Source organism: Sebastes umbrosus, chromosome 13, assembly GCF_015220745.1.
Source record: "Sebastes umbrosus isolate fSebUmb1 chromosome 13, fSebUmb1.pri, whole genome shotgun sequence".
NCBI classification, from domain to species: domain Eukaryota; kingdom Metazoa; phylum Chordata; class Actinopteri; order Perciformes; family Sebastidae; genus Sebastes; species Sebastes umbrosus.
This window is the reverse complement of record NC_051281.1, coordinates 18,803,247-18,830,945: the sequence shown is the minus strand read 5'-3', so window position 1 is coordinate 18,830,945 and position 27,699 is coordinate 18,803,247. Positions and strand designations below refer to the sequence as shown.

The 27,699-nt window shown below is 40.6% G+C and overlaps 1 protein-coding gene across 1 annotated transcript; it reads right to left on the bottom strand.

The window, feature by feature from the left end:
• Positions 1-253: 253 nt before the first annotated feature.
• fstl1b (follistatin-like 1b) lies at positions 254-25,823 on the bottom strand. The gene is made up of 11 exons (XM_037790003.1): positions 25,666-25,823; positions 25,494-25,550; positions 10,450-10,551; positions 10,169-10,298; positions 9,054-9,086; positions 8,668-8,798; positions 7,467-7,585; positions 6,990-7,102; positions 6,206-6,316; positions 6,004-6,098; positions 254-1,717 (listed from the first exon to the last, which is right to left on the bottom strand). Exons 1-11 carry the CDS (start codon positions 25,666-25,668, stop codon positions 1,676-1,678), a joined length of 936 nt encoding a protein of 311 aa, XP_037645931.1. The 5' UTR covers positions 25,669-25,823; the 3' UTR covers positions 254-1,675.
• Positions 25,824-27,699: the final 1,876 nt, after the last annotated feature.

The following is a 27,699-nucleotide window of genomic DNA, read 5'->3' as shown; positions in this document are numbered from 1 at the left end:
AACACTGAGAGACTTTTAATCTACTTTATGGGAACGAAGAGCACTTGGGAGGGCTTTAACATGTAGGTAATAACAAAAACACTGGCAGCCAAAGGAGAAAGTCTAACAGCGAAGTACCAGGTTCCTTACGCTTTAAATTTGTTAGAGGAAAGAATAACTTGATGTATAGTTTCTAATTTCAACTTTCTTCACTTCAATATTTGAAGTTGTAATTTGGCAGATATAAACGCACACACAAAGTGACAAAGCCGAGTTGTAGTGTATGGGCTTTATTGGCATACATACTGTACATATTCCTTACAGTCTCTGCACTTTTAGTGGAATATAAAGATTTAGCTTGAACCTAGTTATGCAACTTTCACACAGACATTTATCAGGGCTAGAGTCACAAAGCGCTAGTTTACTGCTAAACTTCAGCAAAGCACACTCATTCTGTCTATGCCACGTGGCATTAAAAGCCAACGTGCAGGCAAAGGTAGAGACCTATACTTTTTGCAGGTCTAAGGCACTGATTTTTATTGTCAACCCTCCCAATTTAGATACGGGATTTTAACACAATAAACACATTTAAAAACTACTCTCAGCATCTCACTTTAATAGCACACACACACACAATCACGCACACGCACGCTCACACAATTTATATGCACCCGGTTATTGATGCGTCTACGCTACTTTAGCTGACAGCGAGGCTAGTCCTTCTGTTAGAGTGATTCTGAAAGCACAGGTATAGTGTTGTTGCTGGGTCCAGAGTAATGTTGTACCTGGAGAATTTTTGTACATCATTCAAACACTTCAAGACTTTGGTTTCAGTTTACGTCATGCTATATTCAAAGATCAGGTCTCACCTGGGTGCAGTTGTGCTGCTGGACCACTATATGAGTCTTTGTCTCAGAGACGTAAGACACAGACAGAGAAATGTTTAACCGAAAAGCACCAGAGAGACTCGCCTGAGCATAACACGGGAACAAGTTCCAACTCAAGCCAATAACATACTGTACATAAAAGCAAACTATTTTGCAGCAAAATTATTACTTTAGCGGTAAGATACAAACAAATTTCAGGCTTGTGCTAAACTAAAGACTAAGAGATAAAAGGACGAGAAGTGCATTGGTCAAGTAGTGGCCAACTGTGGCAGTTCTAAATGGCAACAAAAATCAAAAATCACTGTAGCTTTACCCTCTAAATCAGCTTCTTTCACCAAGCTGCTCATCCTAAAACCTATGAGGGTGTGGAGAAACATGCTGCACTAGGTGTCAAGTAGTCATCTATCTCTGTACACCCTCATTTCAACAGGTGGATCCTCCTATAGCACCTCACTTCTCTAACAGTGACTTCCATATTCCAAAAACAGTGACAACTTGACAGGTTTTTTTCTCATAATAACTGTAAAAATATAAGGATTGTAGTAAAAATAGCCCCGGGGCTAGTGTCGAGGCGCAGTAATACAATCAAATATGACAGTACTGAACACAAGGGAATCCTATAATACTCTTTGATAGCCCCTGAATCTAACAAACATCAACACAAACACTTGTAAATAAAAAAAAAGTATAACATTAACATAGCAGAGAAACATGAAAAAAGTCAGTAAAATAACAACACATGGCCGCAACGTAAATCAAGTATGGAGGAAGGGTGATGGCGTGCATCCTCTCCTTCATTGTGTCCTTATTTAGGCCTCCTTTGTGCTGCTCTTCATCTTCTCAACTGTTTCCTGTGTTTCAAACAATGAAAAGAGTGTATAATTAAACACACTGAATATATAATGATGTGAGTACATATTTGTATAAGCCTCTACTGTTCAAACTAGGCAGCGCTGATCAAATATAAATCAATATTCTGTTACTGTAATGACTATTTCTCACGTAAAATGTTTTCAGAAACATCTTGTAGTGTACTGTTTAGCTGTAATATGAGAAAGTTTGCTCCGGCTGGTGGGCGGTGCTTGGTATTTCCTCAACTGACCTCAACATGGTTGCCAAGTCACAGACTTTCTCATTTTACAGCTAAACAGTACACTACAAGATCTTTCTGAAAACATTTGAGGCAAGAAATAGGCATTACAGTAACAGAATATTGATTCATATTTGATCAGCGCTGCCTAGTTTGACCGTTTGATCGGAGTTTGCGAGTGATTGACAGCTACTCAGAGACGGCAGGCTCCAGCTTGGCAATAATTGGTTGTTTTTTTCTAGTCTGTGAAATCTTGCAGATGACATTTTACAAAAACAACTTTTTTCAAATCATATATTTGTTCCATTTCTACCCACTGCAGCTTTAAAATCAACATTGTATTTTGAAGCAAGGTCCTCTTGGCTGAATTTAGCATCCACCTGGTTACACCACACTTGTACCCACAGAGCCACATTTGTTTACCGTGGCATTATAAGCTGCTGCCCTTCTGGAGTACAGAGTACACGACCTCGCTGACTCAGCCATGGCCTCAAGCCAGAGCCCTAGTCCTACCTTGTGAGCCTCATGCTCTCATTCACACATATAAGCAAGCACATACACAATAAGAGTAGACATGCCACAAAAAAAATATTATGAATGTGGAGCTTCCAGAAAGGTTTCAGAAACTGGTTCTAGAGCTTCACTCTTGGGTTAGAGAGGTTATAGACCACTATTCTTTCTATACTAGAAAGACCAACCAGGGAGGCTGCACGTCTTTATTTGCTTTCTGGGGGTTTCCAGAAATTGATTTTGTGGCGTTTTTTTGTTTGTTGTTTCTTCAACACTGCCAGCATTATTCTATTATGTCCCAAGCCTTTTTAGGCATTTTTTCTATTTATCTTTCTATCATTGTTCTTCCTCATAATTGTCTATGCAATCAAAAGAGAACATCACAAATTTAGCATTGCACTCCTATAACATAGGAGTATATCTCAGACATGCTGTCAGTTTATAACCCCAGCAGATCTCTCCGGTCACAAGGTGGAAATCCCTTCAATGTGCTTAGAGCATTTTTTGAAGTATTTATGCACCTAAAGAATGGAACAGTTTGTCTGCTGATCTTATAGACTTCCTCTGACACTGTGTTCTTCTAAATCCAAACCAAAGACCTTCCTTTTCACTCCGGCATTTTCTTAAATGAACACACCGTATTTGTTTCTCGTTTGTATGTGTGTATGTATGTGTATTTTTATGTGTATTTATGGATGTATGGATGTATCTGTTTATTTGCACATTTTTGCTGTTTTCTTTTGTTCTTTTTTGTTGTTCTGTTGAATTGAATTGAACATTGTCAGACTCACAATGGGCAGTTAAAAAAATCTGTATAAATATTGTTGCAGCAGAATCAGATATATAATCTTTTTTTATTCCATACATTGTTCTTACTTATCAAAACCTGGTGCCTACACTACCCACAATGCAACGTGTCTTGACCGCTGTGAGTTCAGTCTGAGCGGCTCACATTAACGCAGTTTCACAAGCGTGTTGGAGAACTACCTTTAGGTAACATAAAAACGTGACTCTCACTAGAGCCAGTGTTTGGTTTGTCCGTGATTATACACTAATGAAAACATAGTTATGAATATTATATTCCATTTCTACTAATATATAATAGATAAATGTTACAAACTGTTTTTTTTAAAGCATTTTGTCTGATTTCACACAGCTCCCTTTGTAATCACAAAAGGCGTTATACAACTTGTTTCCCATATGCAGTAGTACTCCCCAACATGTATAAACAGACTCTGATGTGTAAAGTTGGTGGAGTTCCCCTTTAAGACTGCTAGAGAATGCTGCCTTTCCTAATTCCAGCATATAATGAATATATAATTCACTTTTAGGAATAATAACAATATATAACATGATGATTCTCAATCATGAGGACATCCCTACCCTTCTATAATCTATAATAAAAAAGGAAAATGTTGATGATCATTTTGCCATCTGCCTTCTATTTCATATCCATGGCCATTCCACGGTTTTATCGACCTAATTTAGAAAACATTTATTATTTCCCAGCATCTGATTTATTGTTTCCCGCTTCAAGCCAGCAGTCATAAAGCTGCTGATACCCTGGCTCACCAATCTATGTTAGGTGGGTACTGAAGGGAAATCCCCTCAGGGATGTCTCACCTTCTGCGTGTTGGTTTGTCTTCTAAGCAGCTACAAGCTCAAAGATAAATCATACACAAGATATTATGTTAGTTAAAGTCAAACAATCTATTCCGAAGATATACTCATCAATAGTTGCACAGAGTTATTACAACAGATCTGGATTCATCAATGTGTCTCTGACGTCACGCAGCACGGAGGTCAGTTCGCAGAGAATGAATGCCTAGTCATTCTTTACACTTGATATTTATGCACCTTTAGGGTCTGAAGGAGGGACAGGGCGTTCTTAATGGGCAAGACCCAGTACTTTTCCATAGCTTTGTTATGTTACTTTTCTTGTGACCTAGATGACCTCTCACTTCTGCTACTTCTGACTCCATTCTACGTTATCCATTCTGCAAGAACACCCTGTTCCCTACCCCCTTCCTCCCTCTGTCCCAGGCTCGATAAGATATAAAGATGACACTTGTACACACATACCATACATGCTATTACCCAGTCCTACAATTGAATTACTATTACATATAAAACAGATGTTCTACATACATTATCCCTTTATTAGTATGATCAATTATAATTCTATGTTCTTACACCCTTATGTTATTTACCTCTACTTCTACTTGATTGTATTGGTGTATAGACTCAGACAAAAACAAAGATAGACTATCTTTGTTTCATAAATACATACATTCCTTGCAAGCCATTTATCCAATTTCAACCGGTTTTCTGATAGCTAGGCGTCTACCAGTCTGCTAGTGAGATTAGACCCAGTTACTTCATACGTAACACTAGATTTTCTACTTACGCAGAGACATATCTTAAAATACATCCTGAGATATTTCCAACAGTACAGAGTCACATACAAATGTACAGCTACCAATTCCTCTGTGTGTTGTTTTGGGCTGAGTTTCAAATGCTCTTTGTCCAGAAACACATTGCAAGTAATCAAGGTTATATCCTGAAGGAATCTAAAAGCAAACTCTTGGTTAATGGCTCATGTTAGTGATATTTCATGCACCTTATAGTGGAATCCTATAAGGTAGTGATGGAGCTTTGAAATAAAAGTTGTGACTATGGCCAGGAGATTTGTTCTACTCTGTAGAGCAATTCTACTTCTGATTCTGATATATGTTGACATTAGGGCTGTTAAAGTTAACGCGATAATAACACGTTAATGCAAATTTGTTTTAATGCCTATAATTTCTTTAACGCATTAATGCAATTTCTGACTTTTAGGTTGTAACAGGCTCAGTTTTAAAGCTAGAGTGAAGTTACTGGTATCATATAAAACTAAAAAAACCTCAGGAATCCATCGGTACGAACGTCATGCTACCATGTTGCAAAGAAGGCTAAAAAACACTCCAAACTTGCGCTAAATTTAGGCGAGGAAAAACTGGCATGAGGTCAGAGGTCAAGGGGTCCCTTGACCTCTGACCTCAAGATATGTGAATGTAAATAGGTTCTCTGGGTGCCAACGAGTCTCCCCTTTACAGACATGCCCACTTTATGATAATCACATGCAGTTTGGAGCAAGTCCTAGTCAAGTCAGCACACTGACACACTGACAGCTGTTGTTGGCTGTTGGACTTGAGTTTGCCATGTTATGATTTGAGCCTATTTTTTTAATGCTAAATGCAGTACCTGTGAGGGTTTCTGGATAATATTTGTCATTGGTTTGTGTTGTTTATTGATTTCCAATAATAAATATACATATATTTGCATAGAGCAAGCATATTTGCCCACTCCCATGTTGATAAGAGTATTAAATACTTGGCAAATCTCCCTTTAAGGTACATTTTGAACAGATAAAAAATGTGTGAATAATTTGTGATTAATCACGATTAACTATTTTAATTGATCGACAGTCCTACATTTATATGATGAGTATAATTTGTTTGCTTGTTTACGTGGGTTTTCACATTTTCAAAGACAGACCTGGTGCTTGTTGAGCTCAGCCACGCGGAGGTTCCACTCCTCCTCAGTCATCTCGGCCCCAGCATCTGCTGACTCATCCACAGCTGCTGTTTTGTCTGGACAGATAACAAAATAGTCATAAAATGGCCACGGGGCATTTGTCTTAATGTGTCAGTGTGTGAATAGATAATGCGTAAAGATAAACTCTAGTATTTCAACTCACCAGTGCAGGTCATAGCAGTGCAGACCCAGTTGCCGCATGCACAAACACAGCGGTTACACTCGACCTGGGTTTCTGCTCCGTCCTCATATGTCTCATCCTCCAAGGCACATTCTGCAGAAACACACTAGTCAGCCAAGACCACAGATAATAGACTGCAGCACAATGATAATAGAAACAGCATTATTCTGTAATCAACTTCCATGACCGAGACTTGTCAGCATTTCAAAAATGCCACATCATTCATCCAAGTAGCTTCATTTTAAAAGTCACATGCCTTTTGTCAAGTTTTAGCTTATTAATCAAAAGTCAGCAAATCCATCAACAACACCCACGCTACACAGAATTTAAACCTGTTTCGGAGATTAAGAGACATTTCCAAAACATTTAAGATGTGTATCATTCTCTTTCAGGCTTAAAAGTCATGATTTACATGACTAAACCCTGTTATTGTGGTAAACCCGGAATTTCTAAATACAAACACAGAGTCAAACAAATATTTGTGTTTGTGTCCTTGAGTCTGGTGAAACTCTGGAGTTCAGTGCTCCATAGCGAATGTTTTCTTTTTTTTTTTTAGCCTCCGCTTCCTGTGAACTTTACCCCAGATATATCATCATCACATGACTGAGCATATTCGAAAAAGCAATCTGGGGCTCATTTCCACAGTTTGCTGGGTGTCGGGACTGCCTGACTGAGCTAACGTCGATGCATCCACACACTATATCTACCGGTGTGTAACTTTATGTCACATTATGTCAGAGTATACAAGCTGTCACTTTGAGCTCACTCTTCTCTGGTGGGTTGAAGCCAGGCTTCAGGCAGTTGAGGAACTCATCAAAGCTCAGCTTCCAGTCGGCGTTCTCATCAGAGAGCTCAATGAGGGCGTCAACACACAGGCTCCTGGGAAGCACAAATATACATGCAAACATTGAATAAATATAAGCTGCTCCATCCAGTGGCAACAGAACATTAAGCATACAGAAGAATAATTAGTTTAGAGTGTTATATATCCCGCAGAGCACAGGTGTTTATGCCAGCGCAGGCTCCCACAGGAGGCCTTCAGTAAAGTTTGAGCTGGCTAGATAGAGTTCAATGTCTTTGGCTGCGTAACTTAAAATAGCACAGCAGCACACAGATATGGATCTGTACATGCAAGCATTAGCGCAGAAGAAAATGTTCTTAGAGTTTGCAGGGAAGAATGCAAACAGTCGGCGTTTTTCTCTCCACCCTTTAAGCATGCAGTCTGACACACAATCACACTGACCTGAGCAGCTTGTTGCTCTCCTGGTCTGCGTACGACTGCAGCTCCACAACCGAGTCATTTTGCTGGATGAATTTGAGCAGCTCTGAGGAGTCCAGCTGAGCATCTCCGTTGTCGTACGACTGCAGAAACACAGATGGGAGAGGCACAGTTATATATGGTAGAATATGAACATTAAGACAATAATTCCCCAATTAACTTTGATACAAACATTAAATCTTCAGGGATCACACTATATTGTGTCATGTGTGTACTGAAAATATGACTCATTGGTGTTTCTGATAGACAGGTCAGTCTATAGGCTACCAGTAGATTCGCCATCACTGCCACAGAATATACCAAGAGAACACCAGTTGCCATGACAATCATCCCGTCAAGATGTTAAGTGAAATCAGTTTGGCATGAGCACCTCAAGTACTACCTCTTCTCCACTTCTTTTGTGATATTTTAAAATGGGCGTTGGAGTATGAAACATTATATTCATATAGTCATCTTTATTCATCCATCCATTATCTGTAACCACTTATCCTTTACAGGGTGGCGGCGGGGGCTGGAGTTGATCCCAGCTGACTTTGGGCGCACAATGGCTTTTGAAATATAGTAGTTTGACAATAATAGTGGTGGACCTTGAGACCGTGAGATGTGATATAAAGTTAGCAGTAAATATACATATATAATATATCAAAATATGCAGCTTTTTTTTAATGCCTTGGTAGCAGAATGGTTATAGCGCATGCCATATAACTGCAACGTCCTGGGTTTGATTGTGGCCTTGGGACCTTTGTTGCATACCCCTCTTTGTCCCCCCATTTCAAGTCTACCTCTTTACAATCATCTGTCAAATAAAGGCAAAAAAATGCCAGAAAAATAATCTTTAAAATGCAGCATACTGTATTTTTATGGTGGGATAGACCAGACAAATAAATACTGCTTTTCTTCGGCTTTAATGTCGTTCATGTAAGCCCATTGGGTGTCCTCCTCTGCAGGACCATATTAAACTGAATTATAACCATCAGCTGACACGCTTGAAAGGTTTGTTACATGAGTAATTAGACGCAGTCTGAAGTGGCTTTAAGGATCAGGGTGGTTGGAGGAGGCCCATAAATGGATAAATAAACTGTAAAATAAAAATGGCCTATATGAGCAATATTGTGTGCACTAATTGAGTCCATTCTGTCCTGTCCAGAGGACAACAGTCGCCTACCTTGAAGTACTTGAGCATGATGTCAGAGAAGTTGGATCCCTTGGCAAACCAGCCGTCTGGGACGACCTCCGTCTGCAGCCACTGGATCACACGACTCCTCAGCTCGTTGCGGTCAGCAGCATAGCAAACCACTGCGGGGGTGGGGACATTTTCTTCGGTCAACAGCATTAATAAATAATCCAAAGGGTAACATTTATCTTGCAAGCTATAACACGATTGACCTCTGTCCTTTTGGGCATACGTCCCTTTCCATTAGACCATAACATGCAGTTAGTGCACAGACATAATAGCCAAATCTTAACCCACCTGTGAACCGTGGCCTAAATCCAAAAATAACCTAGAATGTATGTATATAAAACAACAACACACACACACACAAAACTCACCGGGGCTGGCAGCTGCCTGATCTGTTTTCTTCTCTAAAGGTGATCAAACAAGAGAGAAAGAATATAATATTTGAAGCAAATCAAAAAAAACAAAAAAACATTTGAACAGCATTGACTTGATTCAGATTAATGGAGATAAACTTGTCTGTAGCTGAGCAATTGGCCAAAGGTCTGCAAAGAGGAGAGTGTGACGTAACTAATTTCCCTTAATCTGCCACAGCGCTGATCAATGTTCAGGTCAACGGGGACACAGAGCGGCTACATCACTAAGTGTGAGCAGTGAAAGTTCACTCTAGATAAGATGCTACTATTAGATGCATTATTAGATAAGTCAAGGCCAGGAGTGTGCTTATATGGTTGACTATCAACCTCACGTATCGGCTCCATGAACATGGGCTAGTTCAGAGATCACACTCTAATCAGTTCAATCAACTACAATATTATCAGCATGTGTACCATTTGACAGGTGGGCCAAATTCATCTTATTTAAAAGGGTGAAAAACTGGCTTTTTGCCTCTCTACCTCACAGCTATTACAAATCAAAGTTAGTTGGAATTTTAGTTTATTGGATTATCAATTATAAAGAAAGTGTGGTCTGATTAAAAATGGTTGCGTCAAGGTTTAGGGTCAGTAGAAAGTCCTGTTGTGATAATGATCTTGAGAGCTTACTAGGGCTGACCCGAATGCTTCGAAGCTTTGACCATTGCCATGGTAATAGACCTCCAAATCAGTATTCGAATGCTTCGCTTTTGTTTTTTTTGTTTTTTTTAATTAAGTATGTAATAATAATGTATAAATCACAAAACAGCCCATGAAATTAAGGATATATATATCAACGAATATTGAATTAAATGAAAAGAAAAGACTCAAGTATAGTACAAGTACCTCAAATGTATATTTAACTACAGTACTTGATTAAATTCACTTAGTTACATTCCACCAGTGACTAATACAGAGGAAGACGATGGAACTTTTAATCTAAACTGTGAAGCCAACATGGACGAGAAGTTGTTTAAGTACTCAAAAAAGGACATTTTAATGTCTACAATTCCACGAACGCTGGGCAAAACCCTGTGCTGAGACTGTCACATCTTGTATTGTGGTGCTGCTCGTACCATGGCAGTGTCCATCGTGGGCCACCTGGATCTTCAAGCCAGTCAGACAAGCGTCCCTGTGGAGCTCACAGTGGTTCCTGTAGGTCTTCGCATTGCTGCCACACACTGACCTCTTGTGGGGCTTACAGCTCTGGAAAGAGAGAGGAAGAGAAAGAGAAGTGAAAACAAGGCGAAAATTTAATCTCACGAGTCTTTTTTTTAATGTTCTTACATTCCCACTCCTTTCCTGTGTGGAATTAATGTCCCTGGGTCTCTGTAAAGCCACCCAACAGTGCACTCACCTCTATACACAGACAGCTGGGCTCCCCTTTCTCTGTAACAGCACACTCTCTGCCAGCCCCACAGAACACATTGGCACACACTTTGCTCTTGCTCTGCAGCTCCTGAAAGAAAAGAAACACATTGACGGCACTTTAGAAATGCTATTGGTTTCTACGGATTTCACACACAGGGCGGCGCTGTTGCCTTATTACTGTGACGGGTCTATTTAAAGGCACTGAGAAGGTGCTGACCACATTTGAAAACACGTACCAAACACAAATTAAAATCTTAAGTATTATACTTATACATTAAACCATGTTTAATCAAACTTGCTCCCCTGTCACAAACCTATAGAGACTAGAGAGTCTCCCCTGGTGACATCACTTCCTTTTTTCTGTTTGTTAGTCAGCAAGATTAGTTAGTTAGGCCAAGGGCATAAGACGAATAATTAGCCTAGTTTTTATTGCCATTTATAAAGAACTGGGCTCTTATAACTCCTGAACTGTGAAGTAGGGATGCATCGAACTGACTTTTTCAGTCCCGATACCGATAGCGATACCTGGGCTTTGGGTATCAGCCGATACCAAGTACCGATCCGATACCAGTGTTTAATTAATAAGCTGTATGCCTCACTGTGTGGAAGTGACTGGGATCATTCTTTTATGTGTAAGGCAACAACAGGCTTGACTTAAACATTGCTTTCCTAATTTTGTAAAACAAAATGTATAATTTTATATATGATATTTTTTAAAAAAAACATCTATTTAGTCTGGCTTTTATGTATTGTTTTACAATTTTTGTGTTTTTATTATTTATACAATTTTATTTATTTATTATTTATTTGTAAATCGCTCGTAAATTACTTTAAAAAAGTGCATTTGATTTGTTTTAAAGATGCTATATAAATAAAGTTTGATTGATTTAATTTCAGCCAAAGTTAAAAGACACATGCACATATTAACTCTGAGCCATCCTGCAAAGTTTGATGGCATTTCCCCTCTAGGTGGCCCTCCCTCACCAACATTTTGGTCATGCTCCTGACTCACTTGAAATACATCCTAACTGCCTTATCCCTGTTCATGTTTTAGCATCTTTAATGCCTTTTGGTCAGTTGCCAGTTATGTTTGCCAGCAGTTGCCATGTCAACGGTGGCCAGACTCAGCTCAGGAAGTGACAGATGACCAAACTCCACTTAGAAAAGATGATATCTTTTGTGTAAAGCATAATGAGAACCACACAGGCAAGCAGGATGAGACCTTAAAGGACTACAACCAACTTGTTAGCTCAAAAACCCTCCCTTCAAAATCAAAATCATGTGCTGTTTCTTTCAGCTAAACTTTTATTTTCTAGTACATTTAATCAGTCTCATTTTCTCTTGTTGACACATGCCTTTGTTTCTCTGTCTTTTGTTTGTTTGTTGAAGAATATCGCCAGAGGGTTTAACAAAACATGAGTTCACCGGAGCTACAAACCAACCAATCACAAGACGCCAAGCGGAGCTCCAAGAGCGGCTGCATGACCCTCATTACCTCCTCCTTTCCCAATCTGTGTGTCTTTGTATAAGTGTGTGTGTGTGTGTTTGTGTACAGGGTGTTTCCACATCTGGAGTCTGGGTTGTGTTTTCCTCTGGGCCCATTTCCCATGCTCTGTGAAATCTTTTCTCCTCCCTGTTTCTCTAGACTCCCCTCCTCCTCTTTAAGCCGCTGTTTCCTGTAACAGCGAGACAGAAAGTTGGCCCTCTGTGTTTGAGTGCACGTGAGCTGGCTTCCAAGTCCAAGGTCTGGTATGTAGGTTAAACTGAAGCCAGATTCTTGTGACCAAAACACTCATAAGCTCACTAATGATAGAATATAACAAGATGGGTGCAGGGAGAGGGGAGGCGGTCACATGCAAGCATCGCAGTGTAGCGGCTTTAATTCCGAAGTGGTGAGAGGAGAGGAATTGTAGCTTCATTTTTATGCATGTTTTAAAGACACACACACACACACTTGTACTCCAAAGTTGAGGTCATGGAAAATCTTCAAAGCAATCCCTGTGGCTTTGAGCATGTTGGACAATTCGGTTTGTTAGACACAGATGTGCTAGAAGCCTGTTGAAACCTGTAGAAACCTCCGATGAGAACATGAATAATGGATGGGCTGCTTAGATGAAACTCTGTCCATCTCTCTCTTTGAGTAGAACCAGCAGAGGATCCCTGACATTTAGCTGATGAATACAGAGGCACAAGGCTCTTTTTTTTCCAGCTGATTCAAGTGGATTGTTGCTATGGTGAGAGCATGTACAGGCTCCTGTTGTGGCAAGATCACAGAGGTGTCAATCAAAAGAGGCAAATGGAACCAAGCTCCATAATGAGATCACAGCACAGCGTGTTGTTCTGAATTGATGATTGACACAGACTGTACAAAAACAAGGAACAAAGAGAGTGTAATGTCACCCAACCAACCTTCAACAAACAGGGGAAAGGGGACTGCCTTATGTGGTCATAAATCATGCCTGCATGGAGCCTTCATTGTTGCCTTGAACAGGAGTATGCAGACATGCATCATCATCAGTGACATGTATGCAGTTTACATGGAACCTAGAGAAAATTCATCTCCCAGTATACATACATTATTCTAACTCAGTCATATTCTTGCCACTCATTCGGTCCTAGAGCTAGACTATTGGCCAAGCTATTATACTTGCAGATATAAGCTATTAAAGATGCCGTGTGTAGGATCTAGGGGCATCTATTGGTGAGGTTGCAGATTGCAACCAAAAGAAACTTCTCCCGTGCGCCAAGAATGAAGGAGAACTACGATGGCCGACGCGAAAACGTGAAAACGCAAATGACCCTATCTGGAGGTTTGGTTTGTCTGTTCTGGGCTACTGTAGAAACATGGCGGCCGGCTCTGTGAAAAGGACCCAATCCGTATGTAAATATAAACGGCTCATTCTAAGGTAACGAAAACACAACAATTCTTAGTTTCAGGTGGTTATACACTAATTATTATATTCGATTCCTGCCAATAGATCCCACTAAATGTTCACACTGCTCCATTAAAACTTAGCTTTAGGTCGAGATACAACTCTTGGATCTGTACGATACATATGAAGCTAAAGCCAACAGCCAGTTAGCTTATCATAAAAAATAAATAAATCTACCAGCACCTCTAAAGCTCACTAATAATATCTCGTTTGATTAGTCAATGAAAAAAAAAAGTGAAAACCACAGTTTTCAGTTTAACAGCGGGGTAAAGTGACACACAGTCTCTGCTGGTTGCCTTGTGACCTCACAGTTGCATTAAAACTCCACGAGATGTAAAGTGTTAATTTGTGATTGTGTCCGAAATCACTCATTCACTACTCTCTAGTCACTATCCAGGGAGTCCTATGTTGAGGATTACATAGTGAGCTCTTCGGCAAAATGAAAAAACACTTTCGGACACTAATTTCTGCGCAGTTAATTACATCACTGCTGTCGCGCAATTAAAACGTGCAAGATCAAAGTCGGCTGGTGGACCATTCAAAATAAATAAATGCAGACATACATTTTTTAAATAAATACATATTGTAAGCTATTTTGTTGAGTTGCCTTTTATCAAATGCTCTGAGTACATTTAAGTTCCCCTGGTAAGCAGTGATTCAGCGTATATGTCTAGGGCTTTTATTGTGAAAGATAAGAACATACTTTGTGAAGTAGTACTTTGTGGCCGTTTGTGTTGTGATGCGTTGCTCTGCTCACATTAAATATATTATTTTCGTGCCACAACTCATGGATTTGTCTCAATTGCCCTGTTCTCTCTCCTCTCGTCTGCCAGCCATTTTTCCTTCAGCGCAATGCATGATGGTATATAGTGCTTGGTTTGTGACCATCGATTGTACACCACATTCACGATGCATTGTGGGATACGCTGAGTACACTATATAGGTTATAATAATTCTCTCTATACATTCGGAATGCACTATGGTGAACTCACTACTGTATATAGCGGACTATATAGTGAGTAATGAGTGATTTCGGACACAGCCAGTGAGTTTAGTTTAGTCTTTAGTCTTCTAAGCCAACCGGCTGCTGGTGGTAGCTTCATATTTAGTGTACAGTCATGAGTGGTATCAATCTTCTCGTCTAACTCTTGGCAAGAAAGTGAATGAGTGCATGTCTTCCTTTAAGATTACCAAATTTAGAATTGAGAGTTTGAAAGTTGTGAGCACTCCTGCGCACATGGCCTACAGAGATCAGAACCGGGTAAGGTGTTTAAACACCACACTATCCCAGTTTCTATCGCAGTAACAGCCAGCGTATTCAGGTGTCTCAAAACCAATTTATGGGGTTATTCGTGTGTCAGAAACCCATATGTTGATAGTGATGTTTACATGCACAAACATAACCAGGATTCTCCACAAACCCCATCATGAATGGGATGCTAGAGCGCATGTAAACACACTCATTAACCCAATCACCATCAGAGCAGACATTAGTAAAAATGTACAAACTCAGCACAAACAAAAACAAACAACCCCGCGGTGGGTGTCCTACTTAAATGACATCAATTTTTCATTGTAGCCAACAAATGATGCCACATTTTCCTTTCCCTCCCATTTAAAACCGATCACAGGAACCGGAGCTCTGATAAGTGACTGGTGAATCATAACAGATTAAACAGAGGCTTTCATACAGAGAGCTTGCCAGCCTCCAGCAGAAAACTGATTGCATATATACACATTTCACAGCTCATTTTCCTGCCATTTTCCTTGCATTTTTTCCGTTTCCATCTTTTTGTCAGGAGGTTAAAATTATTTAAAGGTTTTAAGAAGATTAAAAGATTTAATTGATGTTCCTCAAAACCCTCAGTGCATAATTTAATCGTCCTATCTCTGCGTGGTGCCTCTCAATTCAAGTTTAGGATACTTTTATTACTCCTCTGCTGTAATTCTCTCTGTCTTCTGTCTCATCTTATTCTCAGTGCCATGCCCTTTCACGGCTGCGAGAGACATGTCAGTGATCCAAGACCAGCTTTGTAGAGCGAGATGGAAGTCGTCAGAGAAGGGAAATAAGTGAGGGGAGAGATGAGGAGGAAGGAGAGAAGGAAGATGTGCAGAGAGTCTGACTATTAAGAAACAGGTAGATGGGGAAGAGACAAGAAATGCGGCCGGATGCGCTCTGAAGTCAATTTTTTTTGCCACGTGTTGAATGGCTCCATGCTGAGGCAGAATGGAGTTAAAGGGCAATGTATTCTCGTTTCAGTTAAAAAATTAAAAAGCCTATTTAATTTTTCACAGCTGATGAGGGCGCAGGCAGCACAACAGCAGCAAGGCTATATCTGCATCCATGAAAAACACATTAGAACATCTATCTGCATGTCTTTCTGCATCTGTCCACACAACAGTATGAGTAATGGAGCTTATCCGCCCTTAACTGCATGTTTTGTGTTTTGTGAATATGTGTGTGTGTGTGTCTCGGTGATGCTCCATTGATCTAGCGGGCCAATCAATGCTTCTCTCCTGTGGGTGTCACTTTACAGCCACCGTGAATCTATTCCCACAATGCACCCTGCCCCTGATTAACATAGAAAACAATGATTTACGGATTGTACACACCCTGCCATGGATATGCCAACAGTGACAAACAGCATATGCTTTAAAAATAAAGGCATTAAATACTGCCTCTTTTAATGAATTACAACAATATGACTTTCCGTAGTGATCAAGCTCGGTTTAATCAGCTTGATCGGCTTATTGAGCACACAGAGCTTCATTTAATGCAATCCAATACAACAGCACAGCAGTAAATCCTGTTCATATTGAGCTGTTCTCGAGACTGCGTTAGAGGGATGTTGATTCAGCGCCGTGCTCATTGTGGAGGTTGTGCTTTCCGGCGCTGTTGAATTGTACTGCATAACGAAAAGGTGAAAGGTGGTTCAGCTTGAGTTGCGTCAGCCTCTCAAACAATAACTGAATATAATAAGCTTCATAAAGACAGGATTTATTGCAGGGTTTTTGTATTGGATTCATTGGATGTAGGTAGATAGTAAGCTGGCACCTCAATGTGAAAGATACAAACGTTTGACAAAACATTTTTCCTCTTTCCCCTGAGGGCTGGTGAGTGTTTTATGAATAAAATATTATGCTATTTGACAACTTGAAATATTCAAATAAAGTCGTCCCAGAAGGGTGCAAGAATATGTACGAGTTATGCGGTTTCTATTCATTCTGGTCACTAGTGTAGATTTCCAGTCTGTATGCCACCCAAGACAAAACGCTCTTGTTTTTATTCTCAGAGCTGCTTCTCCCTCAAATTTGTAACTGTGACAAATCTGAATAAAAAACAACAGATTTAATTTTAAACTACTGGAAAGATGCTGCCAAAATAAAAAAACATATGAAGGGTAAATGATTAAAACTGCTTAGATGATACTTACACCCCGAAACTCACAGTTATTCATCAAAGAAATTATATTTCACAACTCATTATGGAGTTAAAAAAATGATGCTGACATGAGCCGATGAGGCAAGTTTAGGCAAGCATTAAAGCTCCCAACTGCGTCCCGAATGCATCAGTCTGTCTCAATTTAGAGATTGTTTTAGCTGGCATTTATAATCAGCAAAACGTTGTGCTTAAAACAGAATTATAATACTGAACACTTTATTTCATATGGTTGTCTTTGTCGTTTAGTGGGATATTATGAAGGCATTAAAGGAATAGTTTGACTATTGTGAGATACACTCACATTGTGAGACGATGGATACCACTCTCATAAATATGAAGCTCCAGCTAGCAGCAGGTTAGCTTAGCTTAGCATAAAGACTGGAAACAGGGGAAATCTGCTAGCAAACAAACAGCTGTACAAAGGTACGTACAAAAAAAAAGCAGTAAAGGAGTAAAAACAACAAGTTGTAGTTTTAAAGGAAATACTCCTTTAAGTTGTGTTCAGTTTGTAAAGGGTATATACATGTATAATATACTTTATTCAGATTTGGCGGCATCTTGTGGTGTGGTTGCAGATTGGAACCAACTGAATACCCCTCCGCTCACTCCTCCCTTTTCCAGACAACGGTAACGTGAGCCGCCGAGTACAAAACCGTGGTAACGCCGTTCACCTCGCTAAGAGGCCATCCTTACCATAATAACACTACTTTAGGAGCAACGGAAATCAGACGGCGGGTGGCGTACCAGGGTTTTGCACTCTGCGGCTCACGTTACCGCAGTTTTACAAAGATGTCTGAAAACTACGGTATCCTTCAGGTAACGTAAAACGCAAAAAAAGGTTCTCGCTAGAGCCCGTGTTTGGTTTGTCCATTCTGGGCTACTGTAGAAACATGGCGGTACAACATGGTGGACTCTGTGAAGAGGACACTCTCCCCTATGTAGATATGAAGGGCTCACTCTAGGCTAACGAAAACACGATTCCTAGTTTCAGGTGATTATACACTAATGAAAACATAGTTCAAATATTATATTCCATTTCTGTTAATAGATCCCCCGAAATGTTACACACTGTTCCTTTAAGAGTGTGAAACTTTACGTGACTGAAAGCAGAACACAAATATTTGTTTCTTACCTACAATGACTCCGTTCCCTACGGCCTACATTATGGTCTTCATTACCGTGTCTCAAAGTGACAGATGGACAGACAAATGCACGCACAGCGAGGCGGCTTCTCCCTCACAACATCAAAATGCAACCTACTGTTTTACAAGCATGTTTTCAATTACAAGGAAGAGAAATAATGGAGGTGGAACAAGATGAAGGAAGGTGAAGGACAAGAGACAGAATCAGGACGTAGGGGGGGGGTGTACATTCCTGAGCTTTGTTTGGCCTCAGCTGGGGTCCGACAGAGTTCGTCTTGAGCCAAAATCTCCTCAGTATCTAGGTCAGAGAGGTGCCCCCGCTCTCCCCCCTCCATCTCCAGCATTTCCCGTTTTCCCCCTGTGTTGTCTCTCCAGCCCTAGATTGTCCAACGCTCGTGAGCTTCATGAGACGTGGGCTCGCGCCAGGAGCAACGAAAGGACAGGGAGGGCTCAAACCCAACAGCTCGTCTCCGTCTGCCCGTGAAGACCCCCCTCTCTCGCTCCTCTTTCCCTCTAACCAGGCCTTACCACAGAAGAGAAGTGGAGCACAGCCAGAGAAGAATGAGAACCACTCTTTCCTCTTACGTTGTTCGCTAACTATGAACCAGTTTCCTCCTTTAAGGAATTCACACGAGCTTGTGTCTAAATCCATTGCACGGGGGAGAAACATAACAGACTATCAGAAAAGCTATAGCATTTGCCCTCAATAATTAAAACGCCTGCATCCTCAAATCTCTCGCATTTTCCTCTTTCTGAATCTATTCATCTTCGTACATATCAAATCAGGTTCAGTCTCATTTCTTCTCTACTGAGATCAGACACACAGAAGCACTCATTCAACCCCCCCAAAAAATGACACAATCTACGCTTCTTTTGAGCTGAGATGCCTGCTTAGTACTTCATGGATTTATACATCAATGAGCTGATAGTGGAACTGGCAGGATGTGTCCTTGGAATAATGAGGCCAAAGTAAGACTAATTTGAGTGTGTAATAAAGATATGAGCTCTACGGGTGGTCTCAAACGCTCTCCTGGGGGGCCAGGTCTGAGATTAAACCTGCAGAAAACAAAAGGACCCTTCGTAACGACCAGTTTAAACGGATCTGCCTGTTATTCTTCTCCCTGTTTCTCATTCAGCGTGAAAGGAATGCACCAACGGACAGGATGATGTCACCCCAGTCTGCAGCCTCTTATTTTACACCCACAGGCCCCCGTCGCTCAAGAGCTGAAAATGTAACAACACCCTGGAAGAAACGAGAAGAAAGGAAAGGAAGATGGACAGAAAGAGAGAAAGAAAGGAAGGGAGGAAGGAAAAGAGAGAAAGAAAATACAGAGAAAGTGAGAGAGAGAAAGAGAGAGGCTAAAGAAAGGCAGGAAATAAGTCACGAATCTGGGCAGAGCCACATCTGCTCGCAGTTAAAACGTCAGCGGAGAACATAAAACGCTATGAACACAGCACCACCCTCGGCCTCCCCTCCCCTGTTGTTCACCCTGTTGTCACATTGCTGGGACAAAAGTGTCCCCTATCTCCACCACGTGAGCCATGTCAATCCCACACACAACTATCCCACTTTTATCCACCCAATCCTCTAAACATCTGTCTCTTGTCATGTTTTTCACCCCTTGTGTTTGTTAATTCTCTTCCGTCTTTCTCTTATTCTTCATCCAACAATCTTTCCCCAAGTCCTTTTAGTCTCTTTTTCTCTCCACTTTGCCACCTTTTCCCTCCCCTGCTCTGTTCTGGGCATTTTTCCACAGCCAGGAAAGGGAGGGCGACAGGGTGGGAGGGCCCATGCTAAGCTCAGGCCAAGAGAATGAGTCGAATCCTGCCCTCTTCTCCGCTCCCTCTTTGAGGCCAGTATTGGGGCTAACGGCTGGAAAATGTTTGTACAAGGAACAGGCTCATTTACAGACTGTGTGCAGCCATTTATAATTCTGAGACCTAAACCTTCATCATGCCAGACGGTCAGTGCATGGGGCCCTGATGATACATCCATACAACATAACCACAGACCAGGTCTCATAGGCTCTAGGCATGTTTGTATCTTATTTTTCCCCATAGTTCATAGAAAACCTACGAGAAGTCTCGTATGCCTGGTTCAACTTTGACAAATAAACACAAGATGGAAAAATCTGACAAAAGGCAGTATTGAATTAAATGATTAGTCAATTAGTGGATGGACAGAAAGAAGTTGGCAAGTTCGAACAAATATGAATTAAAAAAGTTATTTTCATAAAACGGTAACAATATCCTGACAGTAGTGAATGAGAAAGGTAATCTGAAAGAAAATCATGTGCCTCCGTGTCCTCCGGTGCTCCTAAAGGCATCTGCAAGATTTCACAGATCAGAGGAAAACAACCAATCAGAGCTGAGGTGGAGCCCTGCCGTCTCTGAGCAGCTGTCAATCATTCACAAACTCCTATCAAACGGTCAAACTAGGCAGTGCTGATCAAATATGAATCAATATTGAATAAACGTTCTCATATTACAGCTAAACAGTACACTACAAGATGTTTCTGAAAACATGTAGGCATTACAGTAACAAGTAACAAGAATATTGATTCATATCTGCCTAGTTTGACCATTTGATCGGAGTTCGCGAGTGATTGACAGCTGTCTCTGTTGAATGAACAGCCAATAGGAACGCTCTCTCTCTGAAATAACCTGTGATTGGCCAAAGTCTCCCATCGCGGGCTAGATTTTTTAAAGCCTGAAAACAGAGGCGTGAGGAGGTGCAGAAGTCTAGTTTTCTCTCAGAACACTTGAATACAATATGCTGAAAGATTATTATGAAAGTTTTGCCCAATGATGCCAAAAACATTCTGCCTACTGCTGCTTTTATGTTTTTCAAGCAAAAAAAGATGGACTGAAGATTCCACCTCTGGTCATTTTTGTACTATTTTTTTACATTTACAGACAAAAAGATGAATCGATTAATCAATTAAATAATATTAACCAATAATGAAAATACTCGTTTGTTGCGATCCTAACCATAAATGTAATGTCTATTGTGCCTAAACACTCTGTAATTAATTCATGGACCTGTAACTGGTGATCATACTATCGAATCCTACCTTTTTAGTACCTCTAAAATACTTTCTCATACTTAAAAGCAACAATATATATATGTAATAGGGATGTCACAATACCAGAAATTTAGAAGTCTATACCAATACAAGCCCTGACGGTACCTGCGGTATTGTAGAAAAACAAGTACCATCACATTTTCAGAATTTTGGCATCGACTTGGCACCAAAGTATCACTTCTCATGCCATCCCTAATACGTAGCAAACATCTGAGCTAATTCCGTTCGCTAAGTAATGACCACAATATGTGGTTGAAACTGAAATACCCACCAACGTTAAATCGCTCACAATCTGAAACAGGATATGATATGAAGTGCCGCCTAGTTGTTTCGATGTTTTAACAGTCTCCAACTTTAGTGGTTGGGTAATACAGCGCACAAATGGTGAGTAAACTTAAATCTTTTCTTGCATGCCTGCTGTGTTATAGCACACATATCAGATCACAACACATCACAAGAAAATATAATTTGTCATACCACTCCAGAGTCAAAACTGTGTAAACGAGCCACTTTTAAGCTCCAGCAGTTGTCACAGCTTTCTGGTTAATGGTGGAAACATTTAACTGTGACATTTGGAGAGAACAATGCCAGCCAGTTAATCACTCATCCCACACTGACCCCGTTTCCACCAAGCAAACTGCATTTCAGATGCAGCGCCTGATCTCAAGGTGCGTCCTCTATGCAGGCCGCTAGATATGGGAGGATCTCTGTTGAAAGCAAATGCGTAGTATGACGTCTTCTTTTGACCATTTATCATATCAGAGAAAAGCTTTTTAGGCAGTTTTGAACTGAAGTAAAAACAAGTGCCAAACTATTATTTAACACATCAACACTAATGATGTTGATTTACTGCCTTTGACTGGGAGCTACAAAGAGGGAAACAATGGGAAATTGTCGCCCTTTATAACCTGTATTCACTTAACTGATTGAAGCCTCGCTACCTATATTTAACTTTTAGCATGTATGAGTATGTTAGTGTGTTATATTTTAATTATGTGTTACTCGCAGACCCCTTGAGTAGACTTCTGTGCCGCTCTTTGTCATTTGTGTGTGTGTGTGTTAATTTGTGTGTGCAGTGCCTTTGAGTGCAGAGTGCCGGTAATGATAAGACACCAGTACAGCTGGTAAGCTAAATGAGGACTCCTTTTAAGTCAAGCCAAGAGTGAAGAGAACACACTGCAGGGACATGAAACACACAGTACCCCCCCGCCCCCCTACACAAGTCTTACTTCACCCCCAATCTCCCCTGCTATAATTGCATGACTGTGCCTCCATCTCCTCTCTGTTTTACATCACTCTATCACTCACCGCCCTCAACAATCCCTGCGCAGGATCCATGACTGGATGTTGGGCTACAGTAATTAGAGCAGGCTGATACAGACAGAGGACACAGCGTCCCCTCCATGCTCATGTTCCCTCCACCTGGGCAGATATTTTTAGCCCACCTTGAATGAGAGAGAACAGGCATCAACATGGCAACATGGCGAGGTGCAAGAGAGGCTGTAGCTCAATCAGAGTCCAGGGCCTCAACAAGGGAACCAGCTTCTTCTTCTTCTCTTCAACCTGCCGTCTTAAAGCTTCAGTCGGCAGAATGTTTTTGGGCATCATTGGGCAAAAATTCCACAATAACCTTTCAGTATATTGTAATTAAAGTGCTCTGAGAGAAAACTAGACTTCTGCACCTCCTCATGACTCTGTTTTCAGGCTTTAAAAAGCCCTTGAAAGGAGACTTTGACAAACCACAGGTCATTTCAGAGAGAGAGCGTTCCTATTGAGTGTTCCTATTGGCTGTGCTCTGGCTGGTGGGCGGTGCTTGGTATTTCCTCAACTGTTCTCAACATGGCTGCCGGGTCACAAACTTTCTCATTTTACAGCTAAACGGTACACTACAAGATGTTTATGAAAACATTTTATGCAAGAAATAGGCATTACAGTAACAGAACATTGATTCATATTTGATCAGCGCTGCCTAGTCTGACCGTTTGATCTCAGTTTTTCTCCAGTCTGTGAAATCTTGCAGATGCCAATAGGAGCACCATGATTTTTTTCGTCTCATGCACTACTGTCAGCATATAGTGACCGTTTTATAAAATATAACTTTTTAAAATCATATTTGCTCCAATTCTGCCCACTGCTGCTTTAATCCTCTCAACTCTTGGACTGTCTAAAGAGGAGAGGAGAGCTCTTCTGGCTGCCTTGCTGGGCTCACTTCCTCTTGACGTCTGTGTTTTTCCAAGATCTAGAGCCGCTGCAGATAACTAAATTAACCACTGTGTCATTCCCCCCTGTCACAGCGGAAGATGCAGGAAAAAACAATAACACTGCATGCCATAAAAACAGAAATATAAACACTCCTCTCTCTCTCTCTCTCTCTCTCTCTCTCTGATTTTATGCAAGTGTGTGCGCACATGTGTCCCCCAAGGCTGCAAACTCTTATGACTTTCACTACGCCTGCATCTCGACCTCTTTTGCATATCAAGCTCCTGGTGTGTTTGAGTAAAACATCAACATCTTATTCACAAGATGCCTATCTCTCGTTTTCCTGCCTGCACACACACACACAGACACACAGAGTCCCGACCCTGGCCGCAGTACATCTCTGAGCTGCTTGTCATAACGCTGCAATTTCTCACCTCAGGAAGCATGCGGGCATTCTCCTTCGTAATAAATCAGGAGTTAGTGTCCAGATTTTAATACCCTACACTCATGCCAGGAAAATAAACACATCAGTTCACACACAAAGAATCCTGCTTTCACTATGTCTTTCCAGCTCTTTTATGCAGTAAATCTAACACACATCCCCCATATCTAACCTAAATACACACCCTGCAGGCCCATCAGATACAGCTTTGCTCCGACTTGTTGACCTCCTTCAGACGGCACACTGGAATGCCGGTTCAGGCCCTTCCCACGGCCAGTCAACAGGCCATATATTATCAGGGTAATTACCTTTGGAGAATAGATGCCTTTCTAATGCCTCCCCATTAACTTCGCGGGTACACTCAACAGACTCCGCTGTGTGCTCTGTCTTCTTCGCCATGCCATACCTAACAGATCACGGCCATGAATCCAATAAAGGCGCACACAATGGCACATTTTCCAGCCGGGCGAGCCAAGGTAGAGAAAGCAGTGGAAGGTCAGCGGGGAGGGCCCGCATGTCAGGCTATGAGTGATGTCATGGCTGTTGTTGAGAGACACTAATGGCCATCTGCGTGAAGCTATAAAGATAGACTAGGCGGCGGACGATCATATGTTTCTAGAAAAATCTATCCTCTAATTAGGCTACAGCTATGTTTGTTTCCCCAGCATGCAACTGTTGTGCAGGTCAACAGAGGAGTCAACACAAAGCCAGGTGTTCAACAGCTGTGTCCAGTTATAGGTTAGGTCCATCAACCACCACCTGCTGTGTGTGTGTGTGTGTGTGTGTGTGTGTGTGTGTGTGTGTGTTTCTATTTCTTAAAGGAATAGTGTGACATTTTTGGGAAATTATTCTCTTTCTCACAGTTTTATGAGAGGATCGAGGTTTCCATCCCTCTAATCTAAGAGCTCATTATCTCTGTGTTTACTCAGTCTTCTTGGCGCTGCAGTGTGACACCCATAAGGTGAGTATTCTCACAACTCTTGAGCACACTCACCAACCACCCCAGAGTGTACACAGACACATGCTCTCTGACTGACCACCCAAAACACGGTGTTTGTGTGCCACCAGAGCAGCTGCCGGCCGGTCGGCGGAGCGTTTTGCACCGAAGCATCCTACAGTATTGATGATGATGGCCATCGAACCCAAAAGGCGAGCTGGGCTTGTGAAATATAGCTACACAAACACTCCCTTATTTTCTTTTCCACAGCTGTCTGTCACCCTTCTGTCCTCTTATGGAGGATTTTGCTGTGTGAACTTCACAACTCCACAAAAAAACTGAAACTAGGAGGAGTATTTTCCTGTGTGGTCCAACAGAATGCAAAATGTGAGTGTGTATTTACGGTAACAGACAAAAAAAAAAAATCAAAACAGCCATACATGCACAACACTTTTCAGGATTAAGAATGATGTCCCAATTGAAAGAGAAACTGTCCCAGTGGCAATTTAGTTAAAACTGAGAGCCTGATTGTCTCCACAATGGAGCTCATAATTGCACATGGGTGGCAACAATAATGGCATAATTGGTTCTCCTTAAGAAGATAAATACTATATAACGAGCCATATATGCAGCACAGTCAGCTCTGATTTCTACCACAGACACTGACTCAGACCTTTTTCCAGATGTTTTCTCGCTCGTGCGAACAAAGCTGCTTTGTTAACATGAACTCCAGAGGTGCAGATTCGTGCGTAAAGCGTTTTAGTACAGATGTGTAAGGCAGCATTTTGGTGTCCATTTGAACTCCACAAAGACAATTATCAGAGTTTTAAGAATAAAAAAATAACTTACCTCAGCTTTAGAGGCAGCCACGGCCAGCAGAAGGAGCACAGCGACACTTCGCAACATCTGGACACGAGAGAAGAAAAAAAAAGTATAAGAGTTTAATATTTCCATCCGTTTCCTCGCCAGTTCCTCAAGGAAACTTAAGGGAAAAATGGTACTTTCAGTGAGTCTACATTACCATTTGTAAAAGCTGCTCTGCTCGGATATGTGCTCGGAGGAGGAGGAGGAAGGGAGCTGGTCTGGATGTCTGTGAGCAGGAGGAGAGCAGGAGGTTTGTGTGATTCAAAGAAATATGAGGAGCGCTGAGGAATTCAGTCTGTCAGTCTCTCCTCCTCCTCCTCTCTCTCTCTCTCTCTCTGCCACGACCAATGAAAACGTCTGGAGTCCTCCGACGACGTTTACACAGGAGGAGGAGGAGAGGAGGAGGAGGAGGAGGAGGACCCGAGGAAAGTATGTGTGTATTATGTGTGTGAAATCATACACTGTAAACTATTGCTATTAATTTACAGCAGGATTTCAACAGTATTAAAGGTCCCATATCATGCTCATTTTCAGGTTCATACTTGTATTTTGTGTTCTACTAGAACATGTTTACATGCTTTAATGTTAAAAAAAACACTTTATTTTCCTCATACTGTCAGCCTAAATATACCTGTATTTACCCTCTGTCTGAAACGCTCCGTTTTAACGCATTTTGACGGAATTGCAACAGAATTGCATTAACATTAATAGTCAACAGCTTGGGTCAGGAAATAAACTGAGACACATTTAGTATGTCCTCCGACGACGTTTACACTGGAGGAGAGGAGGTGGAGAGGAGGACCCGAGGAAAGTGTGTGTGTATTATGTGTGTGAAATCATATAGTCTCCTAAAGAATTACCTTACATCATTATCACATTATCATCCATCATCTGTTTTTAAAAAAAAAAAAATGTTTACATGCATCCATTGGTAAACTATTTTCTAATATATGACCTAAAGAATATAGTAGACTAATTATCAAATTACCAGGTATATTTAAACTTTGTTAATGTAAGACTGAAGTTGTGTCATGTAAACATAGTTGTGCAAACATACTGTAGGTTTAGTATGTTATTGATTTGCTCTATTCCATTTTGTTCACACATATTTAGTGTTTACAGTAATGTTAAGATATTCTGTTATCAGATATTGTCAGCTACTGCTGGTATCAGATATTTCAACTAGTTGAATAGCTGTTCAGGCAGCTGGGAGTTTTATGGGTTGAGAGAGGAAGGGTAAAAGAGGAGAGAGAGAAAAGGAGGAGGGGTTTTGATGGTTGGAGGTGAGGAAGCAGAGGGAAATGGCTTGATTTAACTGTGTTCAGGAGTTCATTAGAGTTATGAGGAAAACCCAGAACGTGTTGGACTGCTTTATTCTTTCACACATACCCACGTTGCGTACATTAATACCAATGGTCTGGTTGGTTTCACCAGTTAAAGCTGTACTAGTTGATTTATGGCCACTAGGGGGCAGAATAACTCCAAACCAAGCTGACAGATGCACATATTTTCATTTGATTTATCGAATCATTTTTATTAGCTGATCAACAAAGGCCAGGTTCACTTTACATCTACATTTGAAATATGTCTTCTCCTTTTGTAATACTCTACTTAACAAACACTTCGAAATTGTTTTGAAATCCTTATTAAGCTTGTAAATATAATTGTCGTATGGAAATGTTTGTTTGAAACTGACACCAACTGAACATTTCCAAATCTTTTATTCAACCAGCTAAAATCTAAATTATATTTTTTCTGTCATTAGAAATAACTCTTTAATAATAAAGGTAATTTTACTCGGTCAAATAAAATTGTACAATATTTGAATTGTTATTAGTATAATGTAGAACATCAAGACATCAAGAAACACACGAAGACATTTATAATAATGACACTTGACCATAATAACACATTATTATAATTATCATTGGCCATAGATTAAAAAAATAAAAAATTGTTTCTCAAAAATTGGGCCCGATTTTTAAATAAATAATGTATTTTAATATAATAATAATAATAATCATAATACTAATATAATATATATAAAGTGGTACAAAATGTTTTTTGTTTGTTTGTCTTTTTTGATTTTACTTGCCCAGGGCCCGTTTACCGCATAAAAATAAATACTTTTTGTTAAAGGTTTGTATTTTTCATTTGTAGGCCCCTCATTTTTTCTCACGTTTCTTATTAT

Bases quoted from the DNA above. Each gene is read 5' to 3' on its own strand.
- fstl1b (XM_037790003.1), bottom strand. The intron at 10,299-10,449 runs GTGAGTGCACTG...CTCTCTTTCCAG, and splicing joins CCAGCTGTCTGTGTATAGAG to AGCTGTAAGCCCCACAAGAG. The intron at 8,799-9,053 runs GTGAGTTTTGTG...CCACCCCCGCAG, and splicing joins TCAGGCAGCTGCCAGCCCCG to TGGTTTGCTATGCTGCTGAC.